A 16177-nucleotide genomic window follows, 5' to 3' on the forward strand; every position below is an offset into this window, starting at 1 on the left:
TATACATATACATATACATATATATATATATATATATATATATATATACATACATACATACATACATACATACATACATACATGCATACATATAGACAGACAGACAGGCAGCCCAAACTGAAATGGTAAAGCACCATAAAATGTGTAGTCTGTTTACTATGCTTAGGGTCTGTTTACTATGACCCACCCCCTTGCCGCCAGTTACCAATTACATTTGTTCCTGTAAAAACTCCACCCATCTATGTAGCCTCTCTGGAAGCAACATACAGTAACTGTGGTCTGACGGGTTGAGAAATGAAGACATCATCCCTCTACTGTTAACACCCACAACTGCTGAAGTGCTCCCCCCCCCACCACTACCACTCACACACACACTTTATAGCTCAATTTCCTTTGCCTTTTTCCTTTTAGGTCGCAAAACTAGAGGGGGATGAGGGCATTCTGAGGGCCGAGATGCAGGATTCAAAGGACCAGAACGAACTGTTAGAGTTTCGAGTCCTTGAGCTTGAAGTAAGAGATTCCATCTCTAAACTGTCCACTGGAGGGGAGATTCTGTTTGAACCCAAAAGGAAAACTTATGTTCACAAAGACAGTTATTTTTAGGTTGAAGGGCACCACTCACGTTTGTGAAACACATAATTGTTGTTAGGTTTTTTTTTTGTTACTGTTTTTTATATAAATGTAGTTATGTTGAAAAGTGTATTTTTCACTGACTTAATTTATTATGTTTAAAATGCCTTTATGAAAAAAAATGTAAATGATATTCTAATATGTGAAGTATAAATTTGTTTCTTTTAAATATTAATAATAAAATATATGCTTTTTAAGTACCTGCATCTTAATCCGTTCATTTTACACTTTAATTTTATCCTGCATGTATTATTATTATTTTGTGATTTATTTTCATGTGCACTCATTACAAAGATATACTATGAAACATCCTTCTATTAACATCTAATGCACTGGTTTAATAGAAATCGCTTGTATAACTACATTATATGTATGATTTTATTATCAACGTTTGTATTGTTAAAGTACATTTATTAAATATGCACATTTGAGGTTTGAGGATTAAGTTTGTAGTATGCACTATATATCATACCTAGAACACCAATGAAAGTTGGCTGGGGGTGGCTTTGTAGCTGTGATTACACTGCCTTGAAAGTTTTACCAAGGTGCAACAAGGAGTGTGTTCAATTTATTCTTGAAAGTAGAACACATTCCTTGAGTGAATTCATGTTACATGTCGTCATAGCAACAGCATACATCTTCATTTAGACTTGACCCATTCGTTGGTTTTGTTTATACCAATCCTTCATTTATCATCTTCGCATCTGTTCAGTTGCTCTGAAACCCGTCCCATCCAAGCACCCTTGATTTTTCACCTGGTTCATTTCAGAAGAACCTCTGCATGTTTTCAAAGTGATGTAAGTACCTGTATATCTGTCAGTTCTGTTCTGTTCAGTTCAGTTCAGTTTGCATGCTACCCAAACCCTAACTCTGCTTACAGCCCCAACAAAGTGCTTAGCCTTTTAAGTTACATTTAAAAAAAATAATAATAATAATTTCATGAGTCCCACCATTTTGAATTGACACCCATGCTATTCATCTCATTATACATATTACTTCATCACAGGGTTACGTTGTTACATGTGAGATAAATCATTGTCAAAAGTCAAATATGTTTCTGCCAAAGTAAAAAGTTATTTTAAGCTATTAAATGTAGACAGCCAGTATGCCCACTGGGATTTGATCTATCTGTACCCTGCCGATGTAAATCATAGCTGGATTTTATTGTACCATTTTACAGCTCCTTGGTCATCCTGGGACCACCTTAAAAAATACCTCCCCAGTGTGCTTATAAAACCCAGGAGTGGTTTATCCTGGCGTTCAACCCCTGAACAAACCTAGGGCCTGTTGCATTAACTCCTAGTCAGTGTCAGAATTACTAAGAAAGGTTGAGCTTCCCTGTAAGTGGACATTAGGGCTCCTCTTTTAAACTAACATATAAAAGGTTAAAGTTAAATGTTAAATACCAGTGTGTACACATATCACATTACAGGGCAGGGCAGTGTTTTACTCTGCCATGTTTATGTCCAATTTACAGTTTTAGAAACTGCTGGCATTCATCAGATAGTCTTAAAATGCTTTTAATCCCTTGACTGCAGTTGATATGGAAAGAAAACAGAACGATTTCAAACTCAGGCTAAACGAATGCTGTGGTGTTTTCAGGAACGGGAGCGCAGGTCACCGGCTTTTAATCTTCATATTGGAGCCTTCTCTGAGAATAACAGCAGTGCTCTCCAGCTCCACTGTCACCAAGAGGGGATAAAGGTAAGGGTTGCCAGCGGCATGCCAGCCTAGTTAGAGGACTCAGAGATGGAAAAGGTTACCTTTAAATGCAGTAATGTTCACTACGCTTGTCAGTGTGTCGCTTGTCAAACTATGGTACCTGGAAGTTGATACAGGTGGGATGGACTGTTTAAATGTTTTAATGTACGCAATTCATTGTAAAACACTGACATTCATTTCAGGATGTTGTCATTCCGGACCTCATGAAGAAGCTTGATATCCTTGGAGATAATGGAGTAAGTCTCAAAATGTTATTTTATAACAAAATAGCATCCGGTTCATTTTGTGAAACATCCATATTCAATATTTACTTCATAACTGCAACAGTACTGTTAGAAAGGGTAGATAAAGCTTGCGTTACCACAGAAAGCATTATGGGATGTCATGAAAGCTGTGGCTTGTCTTTGACATCTAGTGTAAGAGTGGTGGTACACGTGGGGAGTTTGTAAGGTAGCATGGAGTTTTTCCTTTATATCACAAACTAAACAAACAATTGTATTTTAAGATCAGTTACTGTTTTTGCAGGCCATTGTATCTTGTGTATTCTACTGCAAATAAGAGCCAATGTTCCTGCACTGGCTAAGGAGAACCACACAAGGAAACACAATGTTCTGGGATTTTTTTTTTTTTTTTTATGGTTAAAATACATTAAGATTGAAGCTATTGAAAATAATAAGAATTGTGAGGTTTAACTATAGAAATCACATAACTGATGGTTTTCTACTAATGTTGTGTCTTAATGAAAGCGTAAGCGTAATTAGAACATGGGAATGTTAACTCCAAAATGCAAATTGTTAAAGAAATGAGATTAGAACGTTTGAGTGGGAATGTGTTAAAGAAATGAGATTAGAACGTTTGAGTCGGAATGTGTTAAAGAAATGACATTAGAACGTTTGAGTGGGAATGTGTTAAAGAAATGAGATTAGAACGTTTGAGTGGGAATGTGTTAAAGAAATGAGATTAGAACATTTGAGTGGGAATGTGTTAAAGAAATGAGATTAGAACGTTTGAGTGAGAATGTGTTAAAGAAATGAGATTAGAACGTTTGAGTGGGAATGTGTTAAAGAAATGAGATTAGAACGTTTGAGTGGGAATGTGTTAAAGAAATGAGATTAGAACGTTTGAGTGGGAATGTGTTAAAGAAATGACATTAGAACGTTTGAGTGGGAATGTGTTAAAGAAATGAGATTAGAACGTTTGAGTGGGAATGTGTTAAAGAAATGAGATTAGAACGTTTGAGTGAGAATGTGTTAAAGAAATGAGATTAGAACGTTTGAGTGGGAATGTGTTAAAGAAATGAGATTAGAACGTTTGAGTGGGAATGTGTTAAAGAAATGAGATTAGAACGTTTGAGTGGGAATGTGTTAAAGAAATGAGATTAGAACGTTTGAGTGGGAATGTGTTAAAGAAATGAGATTAGAACGTTTGAGTGGGAATGTGTTAAAGAAATGAGATTAGAACGTTTGAGTGGGAATGTGTTAAAGAAATGAGATTAGAACGTTTGAGTGGGAATGTGTTAAAGAAATGAGATTAGAACGTTTGAGTGAGAATGTGTTAAAGAAATGAGATTAGAACGTTTGAGTGGGAATGTGTTAAAGAAATGAGATTAGAACGTTTGAGTGGGAATGTGTTAAAGAAATGAGATTAGAACGTTTGAGTGGGAATGTGTTAAAGAAATGAGATTAGAACGTTTGAGTGGGAATGTGTTAAAGAAATGACATTAGAACGTTTGAGTGGGAATGTGTTAAAGAAATGACATTAGAACGTTGTTAGTTGCAATCTGTTAATCCTGTTTTTTCCAGAACCTCAGAAATGAAGAACAAGTTGCAGTAATACAGGCAGGGACTGTGCTGTCACTTTGTGAAAAGGTACTGTTTCAATACAAAGAACCAGTTGAAGAAGCATGCCATTTATGCGTTTTATTGTTTGTTTATTTTTAATAATATTTTTTTATCATAATTTTTTTTTCTTCAATAAAGATTTGCCAACCCACTTAATTTTGTTTATTTTCTTTTTGTTTATTTTTTTGTATTATATTTTTATTTGATGTACAGTAGGGGCAGAAACCACACGTAGAGATATTGCTGATGAGAGTCCTTTAGTTTTCCCACACTTTTTTTTAGATGTACACTGAACTCACCTTCGACTGCATTTTAGATGAACCCATATTGGGATAAAGAAACTAAGTGTCACTTTTAGAAAAGGAGGGTTGGCACATCTGTGTCTGCAAAGTAACTGTATCTAAAACTAAAAACAAAATAAGAAAGGGGAACTTGAAAATACTAGACTTGGGGTAAATGACTTGCACCTAAATTCAGATTGTACCTCCTTGGCATTCCTTGGGCAATACTGACATCTGCTGGTGTTTTAGATGCAAAACAATTTATGGGGCAGTATCCTTCTTTTCTCTTCTCCAGTTCCTTTTCAATAATAATCTATAGCAGCTAGATTTACATTGTAGTATATATACATAATGACTAAAATAGGCCATATTACCTTAAATATTCAAAAGCAATGAAGTACAGTAGTTGTACAACAGAAAGTGAATGTACAAATAATTATTGGCAAAAAATGCAGCTAAATTAATCATGCCCCACATCAGACCCCTATTCCAAGGCTCTCAAAACCAAGAAAATCACATTCTGATGTATTGCTTTAGTAATTCTCATCACAAAATCACATCGATGCAAAGGCTTCCGTGCATTCTGCTGATCAGTGGGGTTAAGTGCACAGTGTAATGCTTGTTCCCCACCTCCTTCCCCACATTCAGTCTTTTTCAGCAGCATTTTTGGCTGGAAAAGTTAGCAAGCATTGCAAATAAATATCTAAACAGATACAACCATAGGTAGTAGTCATGGAAAACACACACAATAAGATTAAACAGGTGTGAAATTCAATATTAGTAAAATGTGGATGATAAAAAGTGTTCCTTTTAAGTTTTTCAAAGTGAGCGGTACAGTACTTTTGTGTAAGTTATCGTGTTCATCTCCCTTTCATTTTATGAACAATAAAAATACCCTTTTGTATTTATGTATTATTATCATTAAATATTCGGCTGAACCCTCCTCAGTTCACATGGTGTCAGTACCTTAAGAGTGAGTTAAAAGCACAGCTTTTTAAATTGTACATTCAAACAGCTGCTGTTCTCTCTTGCTTGTTCTGTCTATGCAGTGGTTAAAACAAATTGACAGTACAGAGGCGGCATTGACTCAGAAGATGATGGATCTGGAGAATGAGAAGGTAAAATAGTTGACTTCAATGAGCAAATGTCAGTGTCAATATTTCCAGTTCAGAAAGACACAGTCAGGGCATGGTTTTACTTGGGCCTGTAATGCTTTATTTGTTAGCAAATGTAATACAGTACATTTAACCACTTAAACTATTTGATCTTGGATTAATTCACCATTGAAGATATACACTGTTTGTACTAGGATATATTGACTGCCTCTTCATTGTAACATATGTCAAAGGATGTTATTTACTTTAACAGATACATATAAATCATTAAGCTTCAGAGTCATTGCTAGTAAACCAATAAACTGTCTCTTTGAGGTCTGGGCTGTCCAATGGTTACTTGTCAATGGTTTATTACTAAAGAAAACTTTAATTAATTAACATTTTAATTAATTTACTTCTACCCTGAATAATTTGCTGCTACATCTTATTTGGTTTTGTTTGATCATTCACTATATTGAGCTCACATGTACAGTTTTAAAAGAAGCACATGTTGAAAAACATGCCAGGCCTGCAGTCAGACCATGTATAGCACAGGTTCTAGTTGAAATATTGGCATATGCTGAACTATAAAAGTACAAGTGAAAAAGTAATAGAGTCTATGCAAAATAAAAGGGGTACCAGTAGTAAGTAATAAAACTATAAGGATGTGTGTGGATTATATATAATTAGCACTCCTTTAAAGGGAGAAGTATTTTTGTATTGCTGTGCAACTCAAGGGCAACTCATTCACAGCCCTTAGTATGAGTTACTGTGTCATTTACTGTATATTTCATAGGCAGTGTCAAAAATGCAATCAATAGATTATTCAATTAACCATAATGTAATTATCAAAAGCATTGTTTTGATACAGTGTCAGGTGTCTTTCAATGGCCACTATGCTCCCCTCCCAGACTAGTACTCAAGCACACTGTTGGCTGTAGCCTCAGTCCCATGCTGTAATAACTGTGCAGATTCAGTGGTGAGTTAAGGGCATTTTTACTCTCTGCCAGGAGTTATTCAGTAAACAGAAGGGCTATCTGGAGGAAGAGCTGGATTACAGGAAACAGACACTGGACCAGGCCGACATGGTAGGAACACACTATTCATTAATACAGCACTTTGAGAATTGACTATTGGTCAATACAATGCTTTGAGAATTGACTATTGGTTAATACAACGCTTTGAGAATTGACTGTTCATTAATACAACGCTGAGAATTGACTGTTCATTAATACAACGCTGAGAATTGACTATTGGTTAATACAACGCTTTGAGAATTGACTTGGTTAATACAATGCTTTGAGAATTGACTATTGGTTAATACAACGCTTCACTTTGAGAATTGACTTCATTAATACAATAAGGTGCCTAACTAATAACAGTTTTATGAGTTGTAAAAATATGACATTTTGGCTGACAGTTTTTGGTTTGTTTTGCTTGAAATTGTAACGGGATACTGCATCTTTTACAACAATCTCATTTATAGATAGATTATAGACAACAGGCGCTCAGGAGGGAGGGGGCTTCGCTTACTAGAGTTAGTATAGTAGAAAATAAACTTTTTAGAGAGTGTAAATTCCTGGTGTAAAATGAGAATATTTTAATAAATCATTACCCAACCTTTGCTCGGGAGTTAAGATTCAGATTGTGTTTCTGCAATAGTTTTTTTTTTTTTTTTTTTTTGATCCAGCAGCCTACTTGCACTGATTTACTTTAACAAAGACAAGAAGTATGTTCCTGCAGTGAGTGCTCTTGGCAGTTGCATGTCTTTTCGACAGCTTCTTTCGATAGCAGGCTCGTGTACTTTTTTGTTTTGTTTCCATTATTATTTGTTTTGCTAACATTCATTTTTCCCTAAACATAACATCACCCACTGGGTTAAGGGAAAAAATGAAACCGTTGAAATAGGAGTATTTTAACACTAAAACCAGGTTTGTCTTTATTTTTAGCCTTTGTGCCAAGTAAACCTCAGAGGGTTTGCTGCTGTGTCATTTATATTGATTAATCTAATTGCGTCAGGACAGGTTTTAATAGCAGTAGATTTAATTTTATTTTGTGCGTTTCATTTAGTTTCTTTGATTTGCGTCTCAATGTGAATGTTTCTGTTCTATGTTAATTTAAATCATCCCAGAAAATCCAGGAGTTGGAGGCCACGCTGTATAATGCTCTGCAGCAGGACCCAGGCAACAGAGTGAGTGAGTCTTTGACAGAGAAGCAAAAGGAGGAGCTGGGAATAGCGGTGGAAAAGCTGAGGAGACAGATATTGAGGCAGAGCCGAGAGTTTGACAGTCAAATCTTACAGGAGCGCATGGAGCTTTTGCAACAAGCGCAGCAGGTAAGTTGGGATATACAGCAGAAGAAAAGATGCAGTATCCCAATTGAATGTTGTTCAAAGTGATGTGTCGTTCTAATACGCTTTTTATAACATACCGAAATCACCTTCATGTCTCAGCCCTGTTATAATGATATAGGTGTATGTGCATTACGGTTACAGTATGTTGTTCATTGAAATAATGTGTCACAAAATGTTTTGTAGTGACGCCTGTTAAGAAATAGCCCTAAAAACAACAACAACAAAACCGGGTTTTCTGCCCATTAACATACCAGTCTGCTGGTGCTGGTGAGGACACTGCAATACAGGGCATCCAAATAGTAAAACGAATGTATGGAATTGTTCCCATGGCAGAGTAAGCACTGCAGTCTACTTTCTTTCCAATGATGACGCCTGCTATACTGTTTGGTCTTTTGCCGAGGCACCTTAAATTTGTGTGCCGTCATGTGCTTTTCTATGCGTCTCACTAATTACAACACTACACGATTTAATCACTGCAGAAATCTCTTCAGGTGCTTCAAGTGCCTGTACAGTATTTACACATCACCCTTCTTTTGTTACTATGTATTGTATTTGTTTTCAAAGTTAACTGAATTTTCAAAATACAGCAAATAATAAATACAATACATACATTTCCTCGGCAGTGTTTTAATATTGAAACACTGCTTCCATCACTATGTGGATATTCATGTTTTTGCTGTGATTTGTTTTGCGAGTAGTGGAGTGGAATTGCTTCTGTCAGATTTTGAGGGGGAGTGGGGGGTTGGTTCCATTGCAGGAGTTTCTGATGTACATGTTCAGTTTGATTGATACTTTCCTACTGTAACAACTTTCAAGTAAAACAAGATAATGTTAGGCCTGCATGTTACAAACGTAGCGATTGGCATATACCTGGTTGGTAGAATTGTCAGAACTTGTAGAAAATAGCAGTTTTTTTATATCATTCAGTGCATTTACATGAGCATAAGAATCCGAAAGTCAGTTTTCAGAAAACAGCACCTAGAATTTCTGATTTAAATTCCGAAAAAACAACAACATGTATATCATGTAAACATACTTTTCGGAAAACTTATTCCGATAGCGTACTGCACATGTGACCTTTATTCCTGCATGTGGTTTAAGAAAACAGAGAAAATAATAATAATAATCTGTAGTCAGTCTGCATGGATCCATTTGTCTAGTTAGGGATAAAGTAATACGTTCTTAAGAAAATGCTATTTTCTAATTCAGCACTTTTTTTTACTCAGTTGTGATTTTCTTTCCTGTGACAAAGTGGGGTCACAATGGCCTCCTAGGTTGAAGTAGAGGGGATATCTACCAGTACCTCTGCAACTGTCACAGTATGCATGTCCCTCTGCATCGGGATTCTGCATGTTGATCCAAACAAGTAAAACAGTTAACCAATGCAGTTTGTCATTAATCTGTACAAAGCATGGTGCAAACCTTATGTAGGAAGCTTTGCAGAGTGATACAATTACAAAACTCTGTGGCCTCAACTTCCTACATGTCCTGGTAGAACTTTGCCCAGGAAATATGTTGGAATTCGTTATGTGCCAGGCAATATTTTACAGTAGTTACCTGAATAGCTAGCTAGAACATTCATTAAAAAGCTTAAGCTGTTCCGATATTACTCCTATTACATTTTGTTGAGTCATATGAATTTGTGTGTGTGTGATATATAGGAGGGCTATAGCAGAAAATTATTGTTACAGACAGGGGGCTATAATGCCTGAAACCGTGGAGGTAACATTAGTCTTCCCGAGCCGCATTTAATTTTTCACTATGACTGAGTCTGCAGTACATATTTAATATGTGAATCGGTCAAGAAAAAAAGTGAGATAAGGTTGGATAGTAAATATGACTTTATATATTTTGTTTAAATAAAAGCTGATACAACATACATAAATACATACTGACTTATATATTTTGTTTAAATATAACTGATACAGCATAAGTAAAAAAATAAATAACAGAAAATGTTTTGACGTTCATACTGTATAGCTGGCAAAGTTTTTAATCACCATTTTAGTGTTTGGAGCATCTTTCTTTTGTAGTATGTTTTGTAATTCAGTGTTCAGTGTAAATCGGTGTTAAGCCATTTTCTCTTGTGAAGAGTGCAGGGAGAAAGGTGTTCCTTTAAAAAGGGGCTGGACTGACACTGATGTGAACCAATCACATGACAGACAGAGACTATTGACCGGTGGTGTAAGGATGTGAGGTCAACAGTTAAATCTGTTTTTCCTCCTATGATGAGGTTTGGTTAGGATTTGACTGATTTCATATACAGTATGTGTGTATATATGGCAACAAGGGAAAGACCTTGTGACAGCCTGGAGAGACAACTGACAGGAGGAAAGAGACCCCATTGTGGCTGGTAAGGGTTAGCTACCCTTGTTGGCAGTATCCAGCTCTGTGTTTACAGGATGCTGGAGACACCCGCCCAAGGCTTCTAAGAAATTAAAGAGAAAAATACCCCTAGAGTCTGTGAGAGCGGGGGCGGAAGATGACTCAACGTTGGACAACACAGTTAATGACTTAGGAACGGAAACGGATATGAGTATGGAGAGTACTTCACAAAAGACTAGTTCAAGATCTACAGTTAGCAAAGACATGGAAATCCAGGTTTGTGTCTGTGGCTGGAGCAAGGCGACAACGGTCAGGGGTTTGAAGATTCATCAAGGGAGAATGAAATGCTTGAGGGAGAAGAGACAAGGGCCTCGCATTGATCAGTACTTCTTACGAAGTCAGTCAAGTCAGTCGAATGAAATCCAGCGACAGGAAGCAAACCACAGTTCGCAGGATATCAGCACCCCTGTCATAGACGTGAGGAGGACTTGCATGGACACAGACAAACCAGCATAAGAGAGAAAAGAACCTCAACGGGCACAAGCCTGGAGTTAAATGGCCAAGAGCTTGTGAGAAAACTGCATGGGACACAGTAAACACAGATCTCTGCTTTGCATTGGAAAGATTAAGTGGAACAGTTGAAAAGAAGCTGGATAAATTTGGGGACATCATCTACGCATATGGAAGTGAGAGGTTTGGAGTTGAAAAAAGGAAGGAAAAAGTACAAACTATTCCTGGAAAGTCTAGACGGCAGCAGGAGATTGAACGCTTAGTTAGAGAAAGGAGACAGCTGAGGAAGCAATGGAGAAGAGCAGATCAAAGTCAGAAGGAGGGACTCAATCTCTTACAAAGGGTCATAAAAGATAAGTTTGCAACATTGCGCTGAGCTGAGCGCCTACAGAAACGCTACAAAAAGAAGGAACATGCGAGAGCTAACTTTTATAAAGACCCATTCAAATTTGTAAAGAAGTTATTCACCAGTGAGAAGAATGGCACACTAAAAGCATCTAAGGTTGAGCTGGAGAGATATTTGGAGGAAACACATACAGATTCAAAAAGGCAGGAGCCTATGTCAATTCCGTCAGACATCCCACCTATCAATCCACCAGAATACCAAATGGAGGACTGTGCACCTAAGTGGAAAGAAATAGAGCAAGCTGTGAAAAAAGCAAGGGCTTCATCATCTCCAGGGCCTAATGGAGTTCCGTACAGAGAGTACAAGAGTGTTTCAAGAGTTCTACGAATTCTGTGGAAATTGATGAAAGTGGCATGGGAAAAACAGGTTGTACCAGGAGCATGGCGCCGAGCAGGTGGAGTCTTTATACCTAAAGAAAAAATAAATAAATATATATATATATATATATATATATATATATTTATTTATTTTTTTTATTTCTTAGCAGACGCCCTTATCCAGGGCGACTTACAAGATATCACATTATTTTTACATACAATTACTCATTTATGCAGTTGGGTTTTTACTGGAACAATCTAGGTAAAGTACCTTGCTCAAGGGTACAACAGCAGTGTCCCCCACTGGGGATTGAACCCATGACCCTCTGGTCAAGAGTCCAGAGCCCTAACCACTACTCCACACTGCTGCCCTAAAAGATTCTACAAACATCAATCAGTTTTGTCCTACTTCCCTATTAAACGTAGAAGGCAAGATTTTCTTCAGCATTATTGCTCAGAGATTGTCAACTTACCTATTAAAGAACTGCTTCATTGACACTTCAATACAAAAAGCGGGCATTCCAGGTTTCCCAGGATGCTTAGAACACATCAATGTGATCTGGCAACAAATTCAATCAGCTAAAAAGGAGAGGAAGGAGCTCCATGTGACATTCCTGGATTTGGCTAATGCATATGGTTCAGTGCCACATGAACTTCTTTGGGCAGTATTTGATTTTTTCAGTGTACCGATGACAATAACAAATTTAGTGAAAGCCTACTTTGGAGATTTGCAATTTAGTTTTTCAACATCAGAATTCAGCACTACATGGCAATGCCTAGAGGTTGGAATAATGGCAGGATGCACCATTTCTCCACTGGCTTTTACCATGGCAATGGAAGTAATCATTAGAGCATCAAAATGGGTAGTAGGAGGAGAGCGCGTGGCTTTTGGAATGCGACTACCACCAATTCGAGCATACATGGATGACATGACAACCATGACTACAACAGTAGCCTGCACTAATCGGTTATTGGGCAAATTAACCAATAACATTGAATGGGCACGAATGCAATTCAAGCCCACTAAATCAAGGAGCATCTCTATAATTAAAGGCAAAGTAGTAGATAAAAAATTAATGGTGAGGCAATACCAACAGTGTCTGAGAAGCCAGTGAAGAGTCTTGGGAGATGGTACGACGGGGATCTAAAGGACACAGTTCGTGTGGGAGAAGTTAGACAACAAGCAGTGGAAGGGTTGAAGAGCATAGACAGCAGCGCTGTACCAGGCAAACTAAAACTCTGGTGCTTTCAGTTTGGTCTACTGCCGAGGTTGCTGTGGCCACTGACTGTGTACGAGGTTTCTTTGACAACAGTAGGGAAGCTGGAAGCTTTAATCAGTTCATACATCAGGAAATGGTTGGGAGTTCCACGCTGCCTCAGCAGAGTGGGACTTTATGGTAAAGGAATACTGCAGCTACCAGTCTCCGCTCTAACCGAGGAGTTTAAGTGCGCCAAGGTCAGACTGGAAATGACATTAGTAGAGTCACGCGACAAATGCGTAAGGGAGGCAGCACCTGTGTTGAAAACTGGAAGAAAGTGGGTGGCAAAGAAAGCTGTGGAAGATGCAAAGGCTGCCCTTCGAATTGGTGATATCATGGGGCAAGTTCAGCATGGAAGAGGGGGTCTTGGTCTCAGTTCATCTTCTCCTACATGGCACAAGGCAGCCCCAGCTCAAAGGAGGAAGCTGGTAGTCAACGAGATGCAAAAGCAGGAGGAGAGGATGAGGTGTATAAAGGCCATTTCCCAGGCCAAGCAGGGAGAATGGATGAGATGGGAGAGTGTGGAACAACGCAAGATTGGCTGGCAAGACCTATGGTCAATGGAACAGAGCAGGATCAGTTTCCTCATCAGGTCAACATATGATGTTCTCCCATCACCACAGAACCTAAACCTCTGGGTAGGAGAGGATCCCTCATGTCCTTTGTGTTCATCACCTGCAACATTAAGGCACATTTTGACAGGATGTAAGGTGGCTCTTAGCCAAGGACGGTTACTTGGCGCCATGACCAGGTGCTGCGATGTTTGGCCTTAGCATTGGAAGACAAGCGTAACATGACCAATAAGTTGCCACCTGTTCCATCAAAACATTACACACAAAAGACAACATTCCTCCGCCCAGGAGAGCAACCACCAAGAAAAGGTGTTAAAACCAATCCTCGCCCAGGACAACTGGAAGCTGCTAGAGACTGGAAAATGCTGGCAGATGTTGGTCAACGGCTTATTTTCCAACCTGAGATTGCCACCACTAACCTTCGACCAGATATTGTCTTGTGGTCTGGATCAGCACACCTTGTTCACCTGGTAGAGTTAACAGTGCCATGGGAGGATGCTGTAGATGAGGCGTATGAGAGGAAGAAACTGCGGTATGCTCAACTAGCCACTGAAGCGGAACAGCGAGGATGGAGAGTCCGGGTTTACCCAGTGGAAGTGGGTTGTCAAGGATTTGTGGCACACTCCACAACCCGGTTTCTCAGAGACGTCGGATTCAGTGGCCAAGAGTTGCGTCGCACAGTGAAGAACTTATCTGAAGCAGCAGAGAAGAGCAGCAACTGGCTGTGGTTGAGACGGAAAGATTCTGGCTGGGGATCTCAAGCACAATAGAAAGAAAGAAACGCTGATGTACAGGTAAGTAAGCTGGGCTGAGTTGAGTGGGGGACGGAGGGGGGTGATGCTGGGACGCCAGAATCACCGTCGAGCCCTCTTGAGGTGTCGTGGGCTAGTCGATGAAACACTGAGGATGGAAGGTGCCCACTTGAAGACCCCAGAGATGTACCCTACTTAGCTCAATCCAGACGGTTGTCATGCTGATGCGCTGGGGAGGCCGCACTGTGGTTGATCCCCGGAGCCAGCATCGCAGCCGTTGTGTGTGCTAATGCGCCAGGGAGGCAAAATAAGCTGATCCCTGGAGCCAGCATTACACTTCAGCCATTAACACCAGGCAGAAGGATATGTACATCATCATATGGAAGGAAACGTAAATGGATGGAGACACATATGGATCACATTAGTTTACTGTAAAGCTACGTCTTAGTTGGTGCTTATCTTGGCGAGAGCCGAGTTCAAATCAGCATGAAGTTTTAACATCTACTCTCGTGTAATGGAAATCATATACATATACAGTGGCTCTCAAAAGTATTCACCCCCCTTGGACTTTTCCACATTTTATTGTGTTACAACATGGAATCAAAATGGATTTAATTAGGAGTTTTTGCCACTGATCAACACAAAAAAAGTCCATAATGTCAAAGTGAAAAATAAAATCTACAAATTAAATTAAATTAATTACAAATATAAAACACAAAATAATTGATTGCATAAGTATTCACCCCCTTTGCTATGACACACCTAAATAAGCTCTGGTGCAACCAATTGTCTTTAAAAGTCACATAATTAGTTGAATGGAGTCCACCTGTGTGCAATTAAGGTGTTTCACATGATTTCCGGTTAAATACACCTGTCTCTGGGAGGTCCCACAGTTGGTTAGTACATTTCCTAACAAAAACTACATCATGAAGACGAAGGAACATTCAAAGCAAATCCGGAATAAGGTTCTTCAAAAGCACCAATCAGGGGTAGGATATAAGAACATTTCCAAGGCATTGAATATCCCCCGGAGCACAGTAAAGTCCATTATTAAGAAATGGAGAGAATGTGGCATAACTGTGAATCTCTCTAGAACAGGCCGCCCTCAAAAATTGAGTTTCCGGGCGAGAAGGGCACTAGTCAGGGAGGCCACCAGGAGGCCTATGGCAACTCTAAAGGAGTTACAGTCTTCCACGGCTGAGCTGGGAGACACTGTGCATACGGTAACAATAGCCCGGGTGCTTCACAAAACTGGCCTTTATGGGAGAGTGGCAAAAAGAAGCCATTGTTGAGACCAAAATAGAGCTTTTTTGGCCTCAACGCTAAGCGCTATGTTTGGCGCAAGCCTAACACCGCACATCATCCTGAGAACACCATCCCTACCGTGAAGCATGGTGGTGGCAGCATCATGCTATGGGGATGCTTCTCTGCGTCAGGGCCTGGAAAGCTTGTGAAGATAGAGGGCAAAATGGATGCAGCAAAGTACAGAGAAATCCTGGAGGAAAACCTGCTGAAGTCTGCAAGAGACCTGGGACTTGGGAGAAGATTCATCTTCCAGCAGGACAATGACCCCAAACATACAGCCAAATCCACACTAGAGTGGCTTAAAAACAAAAAGGTAAATGTCCTGGAGTGGCCCAGTCAAAGCCCGGACCTCAATCCAATTGTGGAAAGAGTTGAAAATTGCTGTTCACCAAAGGTCCCCATCCAACTTGACAGAGCTTGAGCAATTTTGCAAAGAAGAATGGGCAAAAATTGCAGTATCCAGATGTGCAAAGCTGGTAGAGACTTATCCAAATAGACTCATGGCTGTAATTGCTGCCAAAGGTGCCTCTACCAAATATTGACTCAAGGGGGTGAATACTTATGCAATCAATTATTTTCTGTTTTGTATTTGTAATTAATTTAGAACAATTTCTAGATTTTATTTTTCACTTTGACATTATGGACTTTTTTGTGTTGATCAGTGGCAAAAACTACTAATTTAAATCCATTTTGATTCCATGTTGTAAGACAATAAAATGTGGAAAAGTCCAATATATGACTGGTTATCAATGGGCTGGCCCTTGTTGTCTGTTTACCAGGGCAAGCTGTAGCTTGTCTCATGAATTGGGC

General features: G+C 39.0%; 1 protein-coding gene across 1 annotated transcript in view; it reads left to right on the forward strand.

The window, feature by feature from the left end:
- LOC117408740 (janus kinase and microtubule-interacting protein 1-like) overlaps window positions 1-16177 on the forward strand; it is a 111730-nt gene that overhangs the window by 85345 nt on the left and 10208 nt on the right. The window contains exons 13-19 of the mRNA XM_059005327.1: window positions 412-510; window positions 2233-2334; window positions 2535-2588; window positions 4155-4220; window positions 5524-5592; window positions 6579-6656; window positions 7700-7903. Coding sequence (XP_058861310.1) covers window positions 412-510; window positions 2233-2334; window positions 2535-2588; window positions 4155-4220; window positions 5524-5592; window positions 6579-6656; window positions 7700-7903 — 672 coding nt within the window. The remainder of the gene's footprint in view (window positions 1-411; window positions 511-2232; window positions 2335-2534; window positions 2589-4154; window positions 4221-5523; window positions 5593-6578; window positions 6657-7699; window positions 7904-16177) is intronic.

The sequence above is a fragment of the Acipenser ruthenus genome, chromosome 2 (genome assembly GCF_902713425.1).
Source record: "Acipenser ruthenus chromosome 2, fAciRut3.2 maternal haplotype, whole genome shotgun sequence".
Classification (NCBI taxonomy): Eukaryota; Metazoa; Chordata; class Actinopteri; order Acipenseriformes; family Acipenseridae; genus Acipenser; species Acipenser ruthenus.